The 21,774-nt window shown below is 43.5% G+C and overlaps 1 protein-coding gene across 1 annotated transcript; it reads left to right on the top strand.

Annotated features, from left to right (window-relative positions):
* The first annotated feature begins 10,075 nt into the window (after positions 1 to 10,075).
* On the top strand, positions 10,076 to 18,049 carry wnt9b (wingless-type MMTV integration site family, member 9B). Its single transcript, XM_086133806.1, has 4 exons — positions 10,076 to 10,270; positions 11,077 to 11,330; positions 13,938 to 14,203; positions 16,070 to 18,049. The coding sequence occupies exons 1-4, from the start codon at positions 10,185 to 10,187 to the stop codon at positions 16,529 to 16,531; spliced, it is 1,068 nt and encodes a 355-aa protein (XP_085989932.1). The 5' UTR covers positions 10,076 to 10,184; the 3' UTR covers positions 16,532 to 18,049.
* Positions 18,050 to 21,774: the final 3,725 nt, after the last annotated feature.

Raw genomic sequence — 21,774 nt, 5'->3', positions numbered from 1 at the left:
AAGTGTGCTTATGGAATGTAGGAGAAACCCGGAGAAAATGAGAAGATATGGTAACCAGTAGCAGGTTGGTATCAAAAATTCCAACACTCCAAAAGGTTTCCTCAGTCTTAATGTGGGAAAAAGTATTGCAAAGTCCACCCGAAAGACTTCTTTTTTCTACATTTCTGTATTTCCACTGGCAGAAGATAAAATTGAGACGTGATGACGTAACTATTGACCCGTAGCCTCAGGATCATTAGAAATCTGTCAGCATGTGACAGGAGGGTGATGCACTGCTTTAACTAAGGCAGTCTCGCTTTACAAATTTGCTGTCCATATGGTGGAGGTCAATTTTTCAAAGTTCATTTTTTAAAAATGATTTAATTTCAAGTCAAACCTGGTACATAATGAGTGCAATAAATGAGAACAGATTGCTATGACTTGATGCTGATATACTGTACATTCAAAGGTGACAACAAAAAGACGAAACCTGCAGATAAATGGCCATAGTGATGATACAATAGTTATGACAAGCCCCCTAATTATTGCATTATTTGGCTGCCAACACTGCGCGCACACATCAAACCTCCCGTCTCAGATGGGCGGTGAAGAAAAAAAAAAATAAAAACTTTGATAAATGTATGTAATATTCAAACTACTGAATCGTTAACAAACTTGAGATGACAGAGCCAGAGATCGGGACAAATCTCTGCAGCAGAAAGCTGAAATTTTGATTTTAGAGACTGTGATAAGATTAAGAATTTAGAGACTGTACAGTTTGCGGCGCTGTATGTTAATTAATCGTCTTGGATGTGTATTAAGAAAGCTCCGGCAGGCGCTGGGTACAGTGACAACCTGCCGGGACACGGACGCCATATTAAGCATAAAAAGTGGGTGTTACTACGCGCGTGAACCAGATATGATATCGTCCTATAAATGTATGCATGACGATCAGATTTCATCTCGCAACGCCGCTCCCGCAAAAGGTCAATTACTATCTGACATGCCCCAAAAAACACAGAGAGCGAATGGCCGTCGACGCCTGTCGTGAAACATTACGTCATCGCCAGCCAATCACAAGCCGAAGCCGGCGGGGTCTTTGTGCAGCGGGAACGAGCAGGTGCGCGACAGCCAATAAGTGAGTGCGCATACAGGCTTGATGTCAGTCGAATTGCAATCTGTCTTTAAAATAAAGCTCAATAAAAAGGGAGGAGTTCATCTGAGGTTCGCTGTTTATGCCTGCTGGATAAAAACATCAAGAGCCCAAAACTGCCCACGTGCCTGAGGAAAAGAAGAAAAGCAGAAGAGAACAACTGGAATGGAAGAATATACTGAGAGGAAGTGAAGGATAACCGATGAAGACGCAAACTCGTGTGGCTGCTAAGCAGTGTTTGTAATTAAGAGGGCAATAAAATGGGAGTATCGGGAGTAAATCCCATTTTCAGTTGATTTGGCGGGATTGATTACGACGTTCGGATCCCATAAAAATAATACTGCCTTTGGCAAAAGTAGTCAGTCGAAGGTGACACTTTTAGGGGGGGGGGGGTATTCATTCAAACAAGTGTTTATTAGTGTGGTGGTATTCAAACTGACTGCACGCATTCATTGTTTTGTATGCGAGTGATAGACAGCGGTGACTTACGGCGTTAGGTACAAATTCTAATAGGAGTGGAAGTCCGTTATAAGCCGAGGACCCTTTTTACGATGGAATGAGGGACCAAATGTTACACTACCTCTGAGTATTATAGTAATTAAACTTTTACGAAAGCACTGCGATGACTTACAGCTCCCTGTAGATGGCAGCGTTGCATGACTTTGAATGTGACTTGAACGGAGTACGGCATTGAAACTTTTGAATATTTGTCGCGGTAAAACGTGCGTGTTGCAATCGTGACAAAAGATGGCCCAGGTCAAGGAGTAATAGAGGAGTCTTGTTTGAAAAGTACGAGAGGCAATGTTACTGTTTTGTTTGAGATGATTCTTCTCACCTAAAGATCGTTTTCTCCATTTTTTTTTTTTTTTGGTCAAAAATCAATGTTCCCAGTGAAATCAACCCGTGTTTTACGTCCGTTACTAATAAACAGAAAGAGCAAAAATATTTTTTTTGTGGTAAAGGAAGATCAACTCCTTTTTCTTGAGGTAGGTTTGGTGCTTTTATTACATTCAAACCAAACATGGTGAAGCTACAGTTAGCTGTTATGCTGCATTCAAATGGAATAAACAGAATTTAAATCATCGAATGTAAATGCTTTAATATCCAGGTTAAAAACGATTGTTCTTTTTTTCCCCCCTACGCCTTTGATTGATGGTCTTTTAAGCATTTTTAAATCACTTTCACTGTCCGGTCTTTCAGTGGTTTTTTTCTTTACCTAAAATATCGAAAACCTTTTTGTTTTCCGTGCTTTAATATTTAATATTCTGCCACACAAGAGTGCTCTTTTCTTTTTTCAAACTCACATTGAAAAGTGCCACTGCAGCATGGGATCGAGAGATTTAAAAAGCAGATGAACACAAAGGTTAGCAGGATCAGTCATCTGTGGACAATGGCATCATCGTCGCCGGCGCCGGGTTTCAACTCTTCGCTCGGCTTAAGCTATTGCCACGCTGGTGTGACAGCTAATGGGCTTACTTCCATTCGCCATGGCAGCCGGCGGTTAGAAGCCCCGCCTGCTCCGATGACACTTTGCGGCAGATTAGACATGTTCAACTAACTGCGCTTAATTGCCACCAGTGGCGGTGATACTTCAAAAATGTGGATCAGTATTATAGTATTGTTTGACCCAGGATTGCTCAAAAGTGGGTCAAATGTTGCCCGGTTTATGGGAATGTTCAGGCAATGCATGACACATTTGGGAACATTTTGACTTTGAGCGATATTACGTGACTTTAGAAGAACTAGAATTTGTTGTGACAGACACAAGGCTTTAGCTTAATAAAGCATGAAATCAAATGAACTGCAGATTGCAAAAGGTCTAAACACGCTTAAGTCGGCAGTCATCTGAATGTGACCCGGATGAGCTTGTGAAGAAGACAGAAGCAAAGTGTATTTCCCCCGCTGTGGTGGAATAAAAGATTTTAGGCGCCGTTGAGCTCTTACGAATCTCCTAAATGATGACCTTTTTCCAGGGCGTAGCCACCGACGAGACCCTTGGCATCGCCGCACAGCTAGGCTCTTCCTCGGCTTTCTTGCTTTTGTGTTCTTTTAAACTTCCTTTCAGTCCTATCATCTCTTCCCTCGGGCCCACTCGACTGTCCGCCTAAATGACGGCTGAGGATGAAGACTTTGAATCCTCACGCAGCACGCCATTTGTTGTTCACTTTCACACCCCCGCACCCTCCGTGCTTTTCCCTCCGCTCTGTGTGTCCTTGAATGGACCCCAATGAAAGTAGCATGGCCGGGCAATCCTAATTTGGATCAGCACTAAATGGCCGGACCCACCAAATGCATATTGCCCGATGAAAACCTCATAAATCCAGTTTATGGCTAACTTTACTCGAGAAGGTGATGGGGCTAAAGCGTGCACTGCCAGAAGTGTATAGCCGAGCAACCAATAAAAACAAGGCTGTCAGAACACAAAAAAAGTGTTCTTTTACCAATACCCATTCAGTTGATGGCAGTCTTCTATTCCTAGAGCATATTCTGAATTTGCACGGTTGTTGCAGTCTATCTCGCATGAACATACACCAATGCAATGGAATATCAATAGAAAATAACCCAATGGAAAAAAACATAAATGTGGTGCTCCTTTGTATGTCATTTTGACGACCACGCTCTTAACTTGAAAATCTTGCATCTCAGATCATCTCTTCTCAGTGAAACGAATGGAAATGCTATTATTGTGTTCCAGCCTTCCCCAACAAAACAACACAAAATTCTGTAATGTGTATTTTAATAAGGAAAATATATATTTTATGGAACTATAATGTTATAATATACTTAAATACATTTCAAACTTTCTAGTCTGCCCGCCCTGGTACCAGGATGCAGTATAAGATAGACAGAAAGAAATGGAAAAGAAATGAAGGAAATTGTCCTTCTCATCATTATCTCCATTAAACTAAAAACTGAATGGGTTCCACAAATTTCAGCGGAAATGAGTCATGTCGTTTTGCTTCCACGTACGGCAAACCGCAACCTTGATAAAGGTAACCATACGGACTTCAAGCATCATCCAATTAAGGTTCACCGCGACCTTCAATTAGCTTTGTCATTGGAACACCTGCAGCATGCACCTCACTGAGAAGATAGGACAAATGATAGAACGTATAGCGGTTGACCTGCACATTCATCCATTAGAAAATACAATCCGTGTGTGTATGATTGTCTTTCCTATCACCACCTCACAAGGAAGAGCTTCCATTTAAGGGTCTTCATACCCAGCACACCTGCACACACACAAGCACCACCCGCTCCAACCTCACTATGCTCACCCCCACCCACCCAAAGCACCTCTAACCCGAACTGAGCTTCACCCGCACCACCTGCATCCAGCATCGCTCTCCTCCGGCACGGCCCAGCCCCCCCCCCCCCCCCCATCTTGAACAGTGTGACAGTCAGCAGGTTGGATCGCAACTCACACATACACACACACATGTACACACACGCATCATATAAAAAGAAAAGGGTTTGACATGCCTTGGGATGGTGCATTGCCCATGCTGCGTCAAGGAACACTGCAGCCGTGACAGTGATCGCCTTTCCCCTTTCCTTGTTCCCGCCTCCTTTTTCACTCCACGTAAAGGTCGCTCCTGCGCCTCGCGCCAGGCTCCGGCTTCCACACGCTGCACTCCCGCTTTGTTTCCCTTTTGTCCCTTCGCCCTCGCTCGGACTCCTTACCCTGTGGCGAGATGGCCGCGGTCCAGCGCCGGCGCTACCCGCCGGCGGTGTGTGTTTGTGTGTGTGTGAATGTGTAAGTGTGTGTATGGGTGTGTGTAAGGGAGCGCCCTGGTGGGAGGTGGGGGGAGATGGGAAGAGAGAGAGAGAGAGAGAGAGGGGATGTGCTCTTCAGAAGCCTTGGGAGAGGGTGCATGCCGGTGCACGGAGCCTCGGCACACAGCTCGCGAAAGGAAGCACAAATGTTGATAAATTCACACGTTCCTCTCTCACTGGCTCTCCTCCACTTCCACATTAAACATTATACTTTCTCTCTTAAAGACACAGGCGCCACTATATTGGGTGCCAATACACTCCGGTCATTGAGATTAAAGCCGTGGTGGATAGAGAGAACAAAAATGATGTTTACAGCGGGCAGGGGCGTGACACCAAAATCCCCATAAATAATCATCACGAAGTTTCAAAAAGGTTGCTGACCCCTGCATTAGATCCTAGCACAGGGGGCACCCCTGGCACCTTGTTTGACGGGGATGGGAGGTGTTGACAGCTATTAAACCTTTGGAAAAAAAAAATAGTTTATAACCGGTTTGTCCCAACAGGGACCTCCAAGAATCTTGGTGAGCCTAAATAGTGTTCACAATTTCTCCCCCTCTATATCAACGCCCCTCTATCAACTTGTGAAAAAATATACAGTACATTGACCATATTTGGAAATACAAGGTTTGCGCCCGAAGGCAACGATATTTACTTTATCCATGTACTGTACTGTCACTACTGTATATATCTATCTGGGGTTAGGGGAGGAGCACTGTTGAAGAAGACTGGGGCTTAAGGGAGGAAAACAGAGATCAAACGCGTGAAATATCCCTTGAGTGACAACACCAACTAATAATGAGGCTATGCCGAGGTACCGAAGGCAATGTGGCACTGAATCGGCATGGCAACCAGTCCATGGCGAAGTGCGTGTGCGTGTGTGTGTGTGTGTGTGTGTGTGTGTTTGCAAGCAATCAAACGGGCATTATTGCTCAATATAATCAGAGTGTCGCAATGCTACATCAGCAATTTGAATAAAACAAAATAGCAGGGTCTACCCGCATCAATGATGAATGCCAGGAAGGTGGGACGTGGGTGACAAGTTAAACACCCAACACTCACTGTATGCGCTGTTGTCATCTAACTCACTTCTCAATCGGAAAAGTAGATTGGAAGCTGAAGTTGAAGGTGACATTACACATAAAAAAGAGAATTATACATTATTAATTTAAAATAACATTGTTGTGCCTTATGATAAAGGGTTTAACAAAGCAAAACAGCACTGACATCTAAATGGTTAGCATTGCTAATGATTAAAAGGTGACTCACTATTAAAGCATCTTATTGAGTCTCTTAACAGTAGGATTACATGAAGTATTGTCTTTGTTTGTAGCTGCATGACTGTACAGTATTATACTGCCTCCTGGTGGCCATGCCGGGCATTCTAGAAGGAGCAGCACAATGAATTCCATCCATCCATCCATCCATCCATCGGTCGGATTTGAACCCACGACCTCTGCACTGTGCGGAGGACGTGCTAACCAGTCGTCCACTGTTCCGCCAGCACAATGAATTGCAGAATTAAATCAAGCATACTTTGTTTAATTCTTTACATTGTATTTCATTGTTGTTTTTTCTTTAAGTGATGTTTCTTTCTCTTTTTCAGGGGGATGCTGGAACGGATTAAAAGCATTTCTATTCATGCCACTGAGGAAAGATGAGAGATGAGATATGATAAATGCAGTCACTAAAATATCCCACCTCACTGGGTTCTGTATAAAGGCACCGGGGGGCCAAGCCATCTTACAAATATCCCACATCACGGCAGACTTATTCAAATCTGCATATTTGTCTTCCTAGATTGTTATTCTTTTTTTAAACACACGGTGAGGCTATGTGCAACAAGTGTCAAATGGTGTGAAGCCACTGGCAAATAACAATAAATTGTAAATGAAATGCTTGTTTGGCGCGTACGCGTCCATACGACGGACGGTAATAGACGACAACCAAGGCAGAGTAAAATGTCAGGAGATGCAAAGATAAAAGCGGATGCAAGCCTATTCATGACGAGAAGGGATGAATAATGGATGCTGCGCATCAATTACACAACACATACCAGTTTGTCCAGCACGTCCAGCTGCTCCATAGGCACCCTCCTTCCCGCCAGTCAGCAGGGACTGTCCACCAAAAAGTAGGCCACGGCAAAATATCCCTGCAATGACAGTTCTTGCATGAAATTGTTGCATTCACTGACTTGTGTTTAACTTGGGAGTTATCCGGCATAAATTAGCAGCAAAAAACCCTTAAGGGCGTATCTTGCGAGCATTCCCGTGGGTCATGAGCAAATGCAGCAAAGCAATGAGCATTTCTCTGTGATAAAACATGATTAACTTCATAATTAAGTGGATAACAAGAACAAAACATTCCTGTATTTCTCACGTTTGGTTCGTTTACTCTCCAGCTGAGGCATTTTGTATTGGTCCATTTCATGGGATGTAAAGTCAACAGACACCGAGCATACAGCTTTATGTGGTGCTCTTGTGAAGCTGTATTTTCAGTCTTATTGCAAATAATCTGAAATAACCTCTCTGAGGAGATAAGAAGTCAAAACAGACATTAACCAAGCCGTGCATTTAGTGACAACTAAAACGGCTTTCACTTCGTGAATATACTTCAGCCATATCGTGCCAATCACCTGGTAAGGCCTGTGTTACCATGGCTACGTGAGCTGCTGGAGATGACTTGCCTTTGTAATGTGATACTGCCACTTGTGGACTCACTGACTTCACATAGTGTGTGCGTGGTGCGCGTGCGTGTGCGTGTGTGTGTGTGTGTACATGCACGTGTGGGTGTAAGGACAGGCACGGCGCTGAGCACCTTCTGTGCTTTCGGCAGCCAAACAAATTCAAGTCACCGTGCACGTTATACAGAGGCTCACCAGCTCTTGTGTTGTTTCACCGTCACTTGGTCACTCACCACCCTAAATAATTCATTGTCAATATCCGCAGATTGATTTTGAAATATTGATCCGACGGCGAACAATCGTACTGAGCTTCCTTTGCACAGAGTGATGGACTGACTCTGGAAGCCAGCAAGGGCAGATGTAGGGAAGGGAAAATACACTTGGATGGATGCATATGGCTATATGTATGAAAAGTTCTGCCTTTGCAAAAAATAAAAATGCTCAATTTTGATTGACGCGGTTAATGATTTAATACGACACAGTGGGCAGGAGCAATTATCCTATTTTGGTTTTCCCATTATTGGGAAAAATGTGCATTATTGTCCTTCAATATTTAATGAAGCTTTCATGTGTGATGGAGCCAGTGTGCCTAATGTTGCGAACAGTGTGTTTCCATTGGCAGAAATGACTGCTCTTGGCTCCAAAGACGGTTGGTAATGTGCTGTGAAATTAATATTTGTGACATCTCACAGAAAGTTCCCTCCAAAAGGTCACGCAAGGGAAGCCGAGTATGACCCTGCATATCTTATCGGAATAATTCCCGCTCTCTTCTATGGTAAAATTGATCCGGTTTAATGCATACCACAGATGTTCTCCGACAGTTACCATGTTTTAGAGATGCCTATCACTGTACCGGCAGAAAAGGGCCCTCAGAAGCACTCTGCCCGCTGCTCTCCTTTTGCAGTGTGGCTCTCTATAAATACATAGGGTGCCGTTTCCAAGGTAACAACTCTTTGGAGGATTGGCCACCTGAAATGCAGACGGAGCGAGAGAAGGCGGGTGAGTGGTCTGCGCGAAGGAAGGGAGGTGAGGGGGGGTGTCATCCATGTGTAAAGTAAGTATACAATATGTACAGTGGACATGTGTAAATGTATTTTTGTCTAACAATGATGAGTCAGCAGAGTTACATCAATACATATTCATCACATTAAATTTTGTGTTCTAAACAAAATAAATTGACAAAAGAAAGTCTACCTAAACGAGAACTGTTGAGGTTGTCTGTCCTCTAGAGCAGTGGTCCCCAACCACAGGTTCGCGGACCGGTACCCTTTTGGGACTGGGCTGCACAGAGACGCAAGTGCGAGCTATGAGCAAATTTGCTCCATCAGAAGTGGAGGAAATGTGCACAAATCTGGCCAATCGGAGGCCCCCCTTCTAGCAGGATTCCTAATCAAACCTCAAGGTCTGATTGAAAAACAGAAAGCGCTTGCTTCATGCCAATGCTTGCTTTCATCACCGTTTTGCAGCGTTGGTTCATACAACACAAACCATACGCTAGGCACCCCCCCCCACCCCACCACTGGCTAAATTGATGCAGAGGATTTGCTCAATCAATATTGAATTGGCCGGGTTTGCAATACATCAATTGATCAATATTTTTACCCACCCCTATTTCAACTGCATCAATACATTGATGGAGTTGACATGTGCGATATTTGCATCAATAGATTGATCCCATTGAAATAGGGGGTCACTAGAGAGGAATCATGCTAGCACAATGATGGCTGACAAAGGTCATCTGTGGGGCACACAATTAAGCATGTATTATTTTTTTTATAAATTAAACAAACTGTTTGAAAATAATCAAAGGTGTCAGTGAACACTTTGTGTAAATGTAACGACCACAAACTTCATCTGCAACACCAGTGTGCTATTTAAGACATCATGTTGAGAGCATAATAATGCTTGGTGGGTGGGCAGCCACTCCAGAGACCCTACTGTTTCGTTCACAAACATTAAAAAAGTTATTTTTAAATATGTCGTTTACACTTGGATTCAATACAATCTTAAATGGATTTCTAGTCCAAAATGTTCCGCATTGCACTGACTTACATTGTGCCAGTGAGTCTCAGAACTAAAATGTGTTTTCGAACCACTAGATGGAGCAATTTCCTTGAATTGATTTTCATCTACATGGCCACGTCTTGGGCATTGTGAAAGAAACAAATTGTTTTCATATTAACATAAACCTTGAGTGTAAAAATACAACTACAAAAAAAATGCACACTTTCCATTATTCCTGAAGATTGGTACCATATCTTAAAACGTATGGCAAATGATCCTCAAAATGATGCCTTCCACTTTTATGAATGTACTTTGATCGCACGGCTCAGCGTGATGTTTTTTTTGTTGTTTACGCGGAGGTGGTGGCGGTGCGCAGGTAAACGAGCTCCCCTTGCAGCTGCATCCACCTGGGTGGCGCTCACTGTGGGAGGGCACCTCACCTAATAAAGTAGTCGAGAGAGACTCCAGTTGAGGAACGAGACGTCACCCATCAACCCCCCTCCCACCTTAAAGAGGCGCGCCGGCCAACGAGGCTCGGACTTTCTCCTTGGGCAGAATCAGCGCGATGAAGAGCAGAACCGAGCCGGCAGCATGCGCTCCAGGCTCCCGCGGACCGCCTGCCTACTGCGCCTCGTTGCTCTCTGCATCCTCCTGTCGCACGGCGCAGCTTACTTTGGGTCAGCAAACCTTTTCAAAGGATAAATGCACGTGTTAATAGTGGTTATGTGGCACTTTGTTGTTGCTGTTTTGGTTGTTCGATATAGTTTTGGTGCTGCCGCGTTATAATTTGGTACGCTCAACTTTATCTTATAATTTACTGTCTATTCTGTTATTGCTTAAGAGCTGGGCTTATTTTCAATTCTAGTTTTATTATGGGGGAAGAGATAACTTCTGTTGTGAATTGGTAAAAAAAAAAAAAGAACTGACCGGAATCTGAAGTCAATTAAATAGCTTGTTGTAAGTGTACTTTTTACAAGTTTACATTTGAAAAGAAATACTTAATATATGCTGCATTTACGGTATGTATTATTAAATTAAATATTCAACATCGTTTAGGGTTTTTTGTATTTGAAAACATTTTAATAATGTATAAATCCTATAATATACAGTATAATCCAAAACGTTTTAGCAAATTTTATTTTTTGATAATCATGCATAAATAAAATACTTTAAGCTAATTGTATACATGAAAACTGAATATATACAATTATTCAACTTTATTTTAAATTTACTAATTTCAAATCAGATTAAAATAAGATTTTGAAATATGTTATATCAATCACAGTAACTCTGATCAGTAGAATTTTCATAGCTTTTCAAATGAAAATATTTCATCTCTATAACACTGATTCAAATTTGTATAATACATTTAAAATTAAGCTTTTTTATTTTACCAAAAAATTAAATTTAATCCCATAATAAATTAAACTTTTATATCCATGTGGATATTTTATTTTTATTGTTTCTTTGTGTCTACGTCTAGACTGACAGGGCGGGAGCCCCTGGTCTTCCTGCCGGGCCACTTCTCCAACGAGCCGGCGACGGGCAAGGCCCACCTGAAGCAGTGCGAGCAGATGGTGCTGTCTAGGCGGCAGAAGAGGCTGTGTCGACGCGAACCCGGCCTGGCCGAGACGCTGCGCGAGTCCGTGCGCCTCAGCTTGCTGGAGTGCCGCTACCAGTTCCGCAACGAGCGCTGGAACTGCAGCCTGGATGGCCGGGGGAGTCTCCTGAAGAGAGGTAGGACCCGGGAGCGGGTGGGGGTGAGCAAGCTTAGTGCGGGCTAGTGGGGGTTTCGAATTTGTGACCTCGGGAGAACGTTATGGTGTCTCTTCTCCCCATCACTCACAGAGACAGACAGACATCTGAAGAGGACAGAATGAATTAGCCACTCGTGCAACAATTCAGACATGGTTGGTAGGCCTCAGTATTAAGTAGCAGGTGGTGTAACGAAAACTGATTTGAATCGTGCTTTGCAATAATATTGGTGAGTTTTGGGGCGTGTTTATATCACCGGAAAGCCAATCAATTTGTTGCAAAATCCTAAGAACCACTATTAAAAGACTGTGATATGTCACGTCTCAAATTCTACATACACTTGGAAAGGTATCGATCCACTTTGTGTGTTTACACGACTTTGGCAGTATAATGCACTACATTTCAGTAAACGCTCTCCTATTTTACGGTTAACCGATCAATCAGTAATCACTTGGAGTCAAAAAGAAAACGTTCTTGCAGCTGCGAGTTGAAGCGTGCATGAAACGGTACTGGTACATCTGCATATCAACATGTGGGTTAGATGAAGAGGTCAGCAAAGGAAGTAATGAGGGAGTGAGGATGCCAACAAATGGCAGCAGTAGCGGTGGCGGAGACTTCTGAAACCTCGTGTGGCTATTTTTATCTGCCAGGAAAAGCTCCCGATTCCCAGAGGAAAAGGGTGGCGCAATTGCCCGCTTTCATGTGGGAAAAGGCTGCGTCCTAGTCAAAATAATAATTAATTGGATCAAAATAGACACGCCGGGCTGATAGCTCGGGGGCGACGTAAATAACAGCGTGTGACACGGAGGAGAGGGGCGAGAGGAGGATGACACACTGACATGACAACACAGCGAACGCTTTGTCAACATTTGGGCTTAGTAAGCTTATTCAAGGGCATTTGGGCTTTTCCGAGTGTGTCATGTAACGGCCAAAAGCATTTTGAATTTATTTGTTGGTTTGATTCACAATCAGTACCGCAAAGGAACAAAACACAAACTACAAAACTGCTAGTAGGAAAGTCTCCAGTAAATCAAAGACAAAACAAACCAAATCTTAAATCTTTTCTTTTCAGGAAAGCGCAGTCCATGCATTTTACATGTTTAGTTCATTAGTTAGTTAGTTAGAGCTCCTTTCGGAACATACTCGGACTAAATCTGGTTTATTTGTCATTATGAAGGCGAGCTCTACTATCTTAGAAGAGCTCGTCCCTTGCAGCCGAGGCACATTAGCTTAGCACCTACATTGCCTTCACAGATCGCAGGTGGCTGAGAAACTCGGGAGGCTGGGTGACCGTTTGGCAAGTTTGACTAACTGCCAAAAGCATATAGCTTAACAACGACATCCGCTAGCCACAGGATGAGCTGCACCGTATTTCTGCAAAGCGCTTTGTTACAGTTGCAGCTGCTGTGGAAGCACAGTATAAATGAAGATGTATAGTACTGTGTATTGTTTACAAGACAGTTACAGTATACTTCCTGACAAAAAGTCCATATTTAATTTTTTTTAAATTGCTGGCTGGCAGACTTAGCAAAAGAGATCAAGAGAACCTAATGGATTTTTAGAATCAGAATCAGAATCATCTTTATTGTCCAAGTATGTAGAACACACAAGGAATTTGTCTCCGGTATAACACGCTGCATTAGTATCATCGTAAACAATATAACATAGTAAGATTATGTTTGCGCTGTGACTTGCTGCGAGGCAGAATATATCGGTTAAAACATTTCCGAGGCCAGTTACTATGCAACTCATGTGGCAACTTGGCTCTGCTGCTGCCTCACGCAGTTGAAAATGACAAGAGTCGATCATGAAGTTCCGAAATTCACTCACTGTTTGGCTGGCCATTACTCATCCATACTGTTTTGATTTAGGCATTCTTTTCGTTTGTTTGTTTGTTTTTTGTTTGTTTTCACATAGATGCAAGTCTAACAAGCTAAACAGCGCATATTAAATATATATATATATATATATATATATATATATATATATATATATATATTCTCCCCTCATCTAGTCTAATCATTGCTGTTTGCACTGCTTGTTTCCACTATTTTCCAAGCATGGCTGATAACAGAGACCAGTGGATTTGACAACATTGCAGAACATTTCGTTTGGAATTGTGAGACATTCTTCCAATTAGTATTTTGCTGGTTTTGCAGCTAAAACCTTATTTTTGAGCTATCCATTGGTGTGAGGTCTAGGAAACAACAAATCTTTAGAGTTATTTGCACCGGAAACAAAAACCAACAAAAAACTATTAGTCATGGGCAGTCAAAAATTAAGTACATTTTTAAATTAAAAAAAAAAAAAACATTAAGTAGAAGGGTGATTGAGCATGTGTTCTTTTGTTGCGCAACGCCACTGTAAAACTAGTTCGCTGATCATCGTTCGTTGTATGTCAGTACCAACGGCAACCAAAGGACAATGGCTGTGAGCACGGAATTTGATTAGAGAGTCGGCAGGAACATCTACTCCGGATCGCAATTTTTTTCCCAACTGCAGCACTCTCTGCTGGATATGGTGTTTCACCGTCTGACTTGCCCCAAGTGTAAAATCTCCTCTGAACCTTTTCACTCTGTTTGGTTGCAGCCTTTAAAGAGACGGCCTTTCTCCTGGCGGTTTCGTCAGCGGCGCTGACCCACGCGCTCGCCAAGGCATGCAGTTCGGGCCGCATGGAGCGCTGCACCTGCGACGACTCGCCCGGCATCCAGCACCGGGAAGCGTGGCAGTGGGGGGTGTGCGGCGACAACCTCAAGTACAGCACCAAGTTCCTCAAGCGGTTCCTGAGCCAAAAGAGGGTCAGCAAGGACTTGAGAGCTCAGGTGGACGCCCACAATGTCAATGTGGGAATTCGGGTGAGTACACGCAGGGGCGGTTCTGGATCAATTTCACTGACGGGGCCGGGCTGGGGCCAGGGGTTTTGATGGGGGGGCACATTCAACCCAGGGCTAAAAAGACAGATTCGAAATCTTATTTGACTTTTTATTTCTTCAGACTTTGAAATTGTAGTCATAACATTACAGTGATGAGAAAAAAACAGTATTAGGAGGGCTAAAATGTCTGCAAGCGTAACAATACGTCTGTTGAGAATATTCAAGCCAGGGGATGATATGGTACCAGCCTGCCGGGGACAAAAATTGCAAATACACTGAAGCTAGATGTTTTACATGCATATAATTATCCAAATTTTAAAAGGCAATGTCTTATATATTGATCCTGTTAAATAAAAATTAAAATAAAAAGGGAGACTAAAAAAGTTACACACACACACACACACGCACACACACGCGCACACACGCACACAAACACGCGCGCACACACACACGCACACACACACACGCGCGCACACACACACGCAAATAGCACTCATGTCGTGGTAATTTCCTTCTCTGCGGACTGCTTCTCATTTTCCCGCTCATTTTTAAATGGCGCAGCGCACTAAAGGGTCCGACTAGAATGTTAAATCACGCACTTTGGTTCCACCTTTCGCGTCGGCGACTCGGCACGACTGCGTAATCTGCGCTCGGAGGGGGGCCACAGGGGGGGCCAGAATCGGTGCTACAGGGGCACTGGCCCCCGTTGGCCCCCCCCCCCCAGAACCGCCACTGAGTACACGGTGGCCAAAAAAAAAAGCAATGTTTTGCTCTTAACTCATTCCCTCCCAAAGACGTTTTTAAACGTCTTTTCAGACTTGGTCCAGAATTGGCTGGTACTGAATGAGTTAATCTACCTGCACCGTGAGAGGGTACTAGACTTGGTTTTAGGTTAGTAAGATGAGAGTCAGAACCAGGTGTTCCCAGACATGATGAAGCTTGCTGTGCAGGCCGACTACAAATTAAAGGTCTTATATCGCAGAGGACGCGATTACAACCGCGGCCTCTTTTTTTAATATACGAGCAACCATTTTTTTCTCCTCGTACTAAATCACTGCACTCACCATAAATCCCGCCTAATGTTGGTAACCACCACTGTGGCGCTCTGAGGTAGACGAGAAACGCCCGGGGGGCTTTCACCCTAGAAACCAAAACAAAAAAACAGGAAGAAGTAATGGCAGCTAACTTATCTGGGTTCACTGTTTTCCTGACTTTACACCAATGTGAGGTCTGACAAGAAAGCATGGCCTTCCAGCCACCCACTCATCTCTCAGTAATAGTACTCAGAAGCCCCCTGAGGGTTTCATACCTGCAGAGGGAGGACCTAAGCAGAACTTTTCAACCCCAAAATACCCTGAGGCCTGTCAGACTAACCAACCCTCTGTGCTATCTGACCTGTTTCTGGCCCTCGCCAAGGTAGATGGCTGAGTGATGGCGCAAACAAATCTCTCTTAAGTTCTATTTTTTGGACACTGGTTGGTTGAAGTTGGTTGCGTGAGTGGGAGAGATTCCAGCATTTGCACCCTGGGTCCCACCATGCCTCGGGTGTGAGGAACGAGACATGTGAGGCAGACGGTACTAGTTGTAACAGAACCCAAGCTGTCCGACTGAGAGATGTGAGCTAAATGAAATACGACAGTTGCCCTCGATCCATTATGTTAGAGTTTCCAACAAGCCGAGCAGAAACATTCTGAAAAGGTGCAGCCGACCGCCTTCAGGAAACCGTCCGCCTCCGTGGAGATAGACCGCCCAGATAAGAGGCCAGGTAATGAATCAAAGCCAGGGGAACTGACGTCTCCCTGTTTTTTTTTCCCCTCTCCCCCCTCCTTCTTGGTCTGCCTGTCCAAGGCGGTAAAGAGCGGCCTCAAGACCACCTGCAAGTGTCATGGGGTTTCCGGCTCTTGCGCCGTACGGACTTGCTGGAAGCAGCTGTCCCCGTTCCACGACACGGGCCGGCTGCTCAAGTACCGCTACGACATAGCCATGCGAGTTCTCAGCGTCACCAACGTGGCCACTGGCGAGAGCGAGCTGGCGGGACCGCGTCGCCACAGCCACAGCCCGCGCACCACCGACCTGGTCTACCTGGAGGAGTCGCCCAGCTTTTGCCGGCCCTCGCGCTATTCAGCAGGCACGGGTGGGCGCTCATGCGCCAAGGACACCAGCTGCCAGAACCTGTGCTGCGGCCGTGGCTACAACACGGCCATGCGCCTCACCAGCCTTTCCTGTAACTGCCAGGTGCGCTGGTGTTGCCATGTTGAGTGCCAGACGTGTGTCCGTGAGGAGGAGGTTTACACCTGCAAGAGCACATAGGGCTCTCGGGATCCTGCGGAACACTGAGATCTCCTGGGAATGTGGCAGAAAATTATCAGACCGGTCACATATAAACATGGCCGAACTTTGACGGCCAATGAAAAAAAACAAATGTATTCTGCTGAGGTGCACTTTGGAACATGCCCTCGCAGATCTTTGTGCGGGATAGACTGATCGTGTTTGCCAATTAAGGCCCTAACATTTTCAGATTTAATTTATCACTCCAAACAATTCATATCATCCATTTCTGTGGCTATATTACACTGCCAGGGTAAGGGCAATTAAGAGTCCAGCAATTTGGGTGAAAACACACAACTTAGACCCATTTCGCAGAGGTGGTACAATTCGGTTCAAGTCGTCTCACTGCAATTCGGAACAGAAAATCCAATGTGGAAAGTGCAGTCTGGATGGTGCGGTGGTGGATACTGCGTTAGCTACGCGAAAAGCTTGACGACACAGTGCAAGCTGCCCCACTTTAAACAACAACGGAGGAGACCCAGCATTTGATGTTGTTTCTTCATTCTGTCTAGTGAAAGCATTTGTTTCGATTGGTTTGTGACATGAAATAGCACCCTTGATTTTAGATTTTCACGCTACTCTGCACATATTTTTTCATTGTGCCGGATGCACTGAAAATTCCCAAAGAGCATTTCAAACAGGTACTGTAATATATATTTTTTAATGTATCTGATCTACTACTGCTGCTTTTTGTACTATACGCTCTGAATGAACCTACCTGTCTGTCTTTCATGTCTGCTGTACTTTTTTTTTTTAATTTTATGCCAATTTAAGGGTTAAAGCACTTATGCTGCTCTGGCTATGTGCAGTAAAGACAACAAAAAAACAGAATTGATAGTATCACTGGAGGACTTTGTCACTGCGTACATGTACAGGATGATGAGACTGCCCCCCACCCCAAAAAACCACGCTGGCTCTTCGGTTGCTCTTATGGAAATGTTTATGGAAATCTCTGCGTGGTATGAATGTGTGCCTACAAAGGGAACGATAGGGGGTTAACAGAGTGGGGATAAAAAAAAGAAAATGAAAAACCCGACCGCTTTAAAGTTAAAAATTGCCCCAGAGAATAATTGGTTATTGTTTAAAGTATAATTTAACCACATATTTACTGTAAACGCTTTCAAAGTGGCTCCACAATTGGCCTCCCTATTTTCCCTCCCAGGAATAAATCAAAGAAAATGGCCGTGTGGCGCCCTTACCCTAAAAAGCAAATTGTCCATGTGTGCAAGTCAAAGGAGCCCAAAAGGACTTTGTAGGTAAAGATCTTTTGAACAGAACTCACGTCAGGGCTCATATAGTTCTCTACCTCACCTTTGATGCCGATTGATGAGTGGTGTTGGACTTTCACGGACATACTGTAAATGTTCTCTGAAATGTTTAAGAAGTGTCTTTTGAACTTGGTAATATATCACCACGTGTCAAAAGTGTTGTTGTTTTACATATATATATATTTACTTTCTTATTTAAAGCAAATAAATAAATGGACAAATGTTTGTACAATAGGCTGTTTCAGTGACGTCAGTGAGTGCCCCCCCCCACACACACACACACATATGCACATTAGCGAGGCAGCAATTTTGTCAGGAGACGTCCCGACAGGTGTTGTGCCTACGGCCATCCATAACGTGATGATGATAATGATGACGATCACATCGAGGATGGTAACTCTGAGGAATGTCGCATTTGCAAACAAATAAGAGTGGTCGACCTGGCCGTTTACGTGCGATTAAGCGTGAATCACAAATGTATTTCGCACCGTTTTCTTATTTATTTATTTATTTTATGAGCATCTGCTTTTGATGTCGCACTCTAAAGGGAGTGATTACTCCTCGGGCATCAACCACAGCCCGCTGTGATGAGCAGAAGTGAGACAAATTGTTCTCTATTCGCACAATAGCGAGCACAGAACCATATTTGTTATTGTAGATAGACCAAACACAACTGATTTCTCCAAATTAATCTGTATACGATAGTAATGTTGTATCAACAACCCTTGAAAATTTGATGCGCTTCGATCGGCTCATAGTGCATTTTGAACTCCCAATGTGACCAAATATGGTTCCTTGCTCCCTAAATTACGACTAGAGAAAGTAATTGAAATGAAAAGCTGAAATGGGGAACAGCCACTTAACATGGTACCAATTCTGGTTTCACACCCGCGACCTACACACTTATCACGACATTATTCTAAAGTTAAGGTTTGAACACTCACTTTACCCGTTACCAAATATAATCTCTTCCTACTTTGTAATACAGTCTGTATGAAAAGATATTGGTTATGTATTATTATAAGAGCTCAATACACAACCCATCGCTTTGAAGCTCTTCATCACGACAGAATTCATTTCCCTGAAAAATCAGAAAGCACCTAAATGCATCATTCTTCTCGCCGGTGCCAGAGGTTAAACAAGTTCACAGACTGGCACACTAGAGAACCGGATCGCTGGATTATACAATCACAAATCAATATTTAACTTAAATCGACGTGACTGCTGGATAAGGAAGGAAATTATTTTTTATTTATTTATTATTTTTTTTTTGCTATGTTGTCAGACATCAAGGAGGGAAACGAGGATGGAGAAATAGAGACCCCCGCAAGGCAACCCCCCCCCCCACCCCCACACTGTGCTCATGCTGCTTGTTGTTGTTGTTTTATAATGAACTCCTAAAGCCTTAATTTCCCTTCTCAAGCCCGAGTAGAGAAGGCGCAGCGAAGGGGGCTTCGGAGTCTACCGCGGGATTCGCACGCACTCGCCCCCAGGGCGGCGGCGCTGAGCGGTGGTGGGAGGTGGTTAGATGTGGGCCTGCCATGCAATATCAATGTGTGTGTGTGTTTGACACAGGTGAAGGCAGAAACTGTTTTTTGCATATGTGTGTGCACACCTGTGGTCACCTCAGCAGGAGGTCAGGTGACATATGAGAGGGCATGTTTGTATTTAGGTTCTTAAGTGAGGGTGGGCAGATCGGCTAGGCTAAGCTAAGTTGGGCCCAAAGATGCCATTTGCCACCCAGGAGACAGTGAAGGGCAACCAACACAAACTATTTCGATTAGTTTGGAAAATTTCTCTCATATACTGCATCTAGTTTTTAAATGACTAAAATAATTTTTTTGTCTTGCTTTTGTTTTTATTGACGCTACTTTTTCATGTGAAAAAAGGAAGCTGATCACTCTTGACATTCAAAGGATAAAACTAGTATTCAGTCTTAATCGTGTTCTGCTTGATACTGTAAAAGTGTATTTTCTCGCCGTAGCAACGCTCGGAGGTTGATACGTGACTTATTTATTTGGGGGCGGCTCAGCGAGGCGTGCAGAGGTTTGTTCGACGCTTTGGCTCAAGGACACAAAGCGTTGGTTCCTCATCTGTAATCGGAACCTCAAAGCCTCGGGTGAAGGAAAAACAGAAAAACACCTAAAACCTGACCGAGACTTCCGCCTCGACAAATGCTTGATAGCATCACTGCTAATCTCCTGCATAGGCCGACGGGACCATGGCAGGAGAATTAAACAGAAATGTTGATGGAGTAAGGTTTCAAAATAATGATAATAATAATAAAAAAAGACAGAAGAGCATTTTGAGCAGGGGTGAAAAAACAAAAGGGGAAAATTACAGATACAGTACACGGAGAATACGGCATTGAGCAGGAATTTAGGAATGAGTAATGCAATTGCTCAACCCACAACAAGAACATGCACTGCCTTGGGCCATGACAAGGTTGAGTGCATACCTCTATTGGGGGGTGGGAATGAGGGTAACTGGGTGGGTGGTGTTTGAGGGAGGGAGGAGGGGGCGGTGGAACAGGTACGGTGGCTGACGAGATCACAAAAAAATAATAATAATAACTTCCAAGAACCACAACAAAATTACACATATTAGAGCAGAAAATAATTTCGAGAGGCTGTGCTCTGAATTCCACGTTATTAAAAAATAATGACATTGTGATGATGAATAGCATTCTAGACGTCAGCGCGATCATCGTTCACTATGTTAAGTTTCATGATACACTTTTAAAAAAACTGCTTATGTACCGTATATGTACGTTTGATGTTCTACACACATGCATACAGACATACCGTATATGGCCTACAATAGACACACACACACACACACACATATATATATATACATATCTACATATATATTTACATAGACAAATATGACTACATATCCATCCATATCAACATATATGAGAGAATCACTAACATTAATCAGGTTGAACATTAAATATCTTGTCTTTGTCGTTAAAAATAAACTGCTAATCATGGTTACGTCCACTCGATTTGTCCTCCTTAGTTCAGCACGTGTAAAATCGGATTACTTTTACAAACATTAGGAAATGTTCTGTTCTTTTATATTTCCCAGGGCAAAGATGCCCTGTAGAGTGTTTTCGCGCTTCCGTCCACATGCTGCATGACTACACGGCAGGGAAGTCCGAGGAGAAGTTGTTCCCATGCTTCGGCACTTGCACACCTGCAGCAGCAACAACAAGACGGTATCGTTGGACAAGATAACGCCTGTGTGCGCTTTTATAACTCACTCCCTGCGCCATGCTACTCCTCTCAAGCTACGCACACACATATTCACAAACCTCCATTACAACCAATACCAACACATCCCGGCATTAACGTTGTCCAAGAAGGGGAAAAACACACTGATAAAAGGAAGAGGAAGACCTTGTGTCTGGAATGTTGGCGACACAATGATGTTGTCGGTTGGGTAGGGCCACTTTATTAGGTATAGCTGCAAAATCAAAGCGCAAAATGGATAATGTTTTTGATTTCAAAGGAATTCAAATATAGGAAGCGGCGTATGATTACAGGGCATGATTTAAAATCTTAATTTCTTCTATTCTAGGGGGTTTTGCACTCAAGTTTTTATTTACATCTTGCTATATGTTAGTACTATATACAAACTGTTAGCAAGTTACCATTGGAAGAACGTCAGTACACTTTAGCGCCATAGCACATTACTGAGACACGAGATGTTCCAGAATTAACAGGAATGTTGTTGGGATGCTAAAAGTTTGCATTCAACTGTCAAAAACAAGCATGTTTATCTTTGTAGAGGCACTTATAGTTCATGTATTGGTTAGTATTATGTGCAGTACAACCTCTTTTTTATGCCCTGGTATTCATACAATTTGGTTTTCAGCTATTTTTTTCCCCCACTAACATTTTCCCCCAGTTTCTGTACATTTGCTCCGTTTTCCCACGGGACTTACACACT

The sequence above is a fragment of the Hippocampus guttulatus genome, chromosome 16, assembly GCF_054856545.1.
Source record: "Hippocampus guttulatus isolate MCC_2025c chromosome 16, RoL_Hgut_1.0, whole genome shotgun sequence".
NCBI lineage: Eukaryota > Metazoa > Chordata > Actinopteri > Syngnathiformes > Syngnathidae > Hippocampus > Hippocampus guttulatus.
This window is presented reverse-complemented; position numbering and strand designations above follow the sequence as displayed.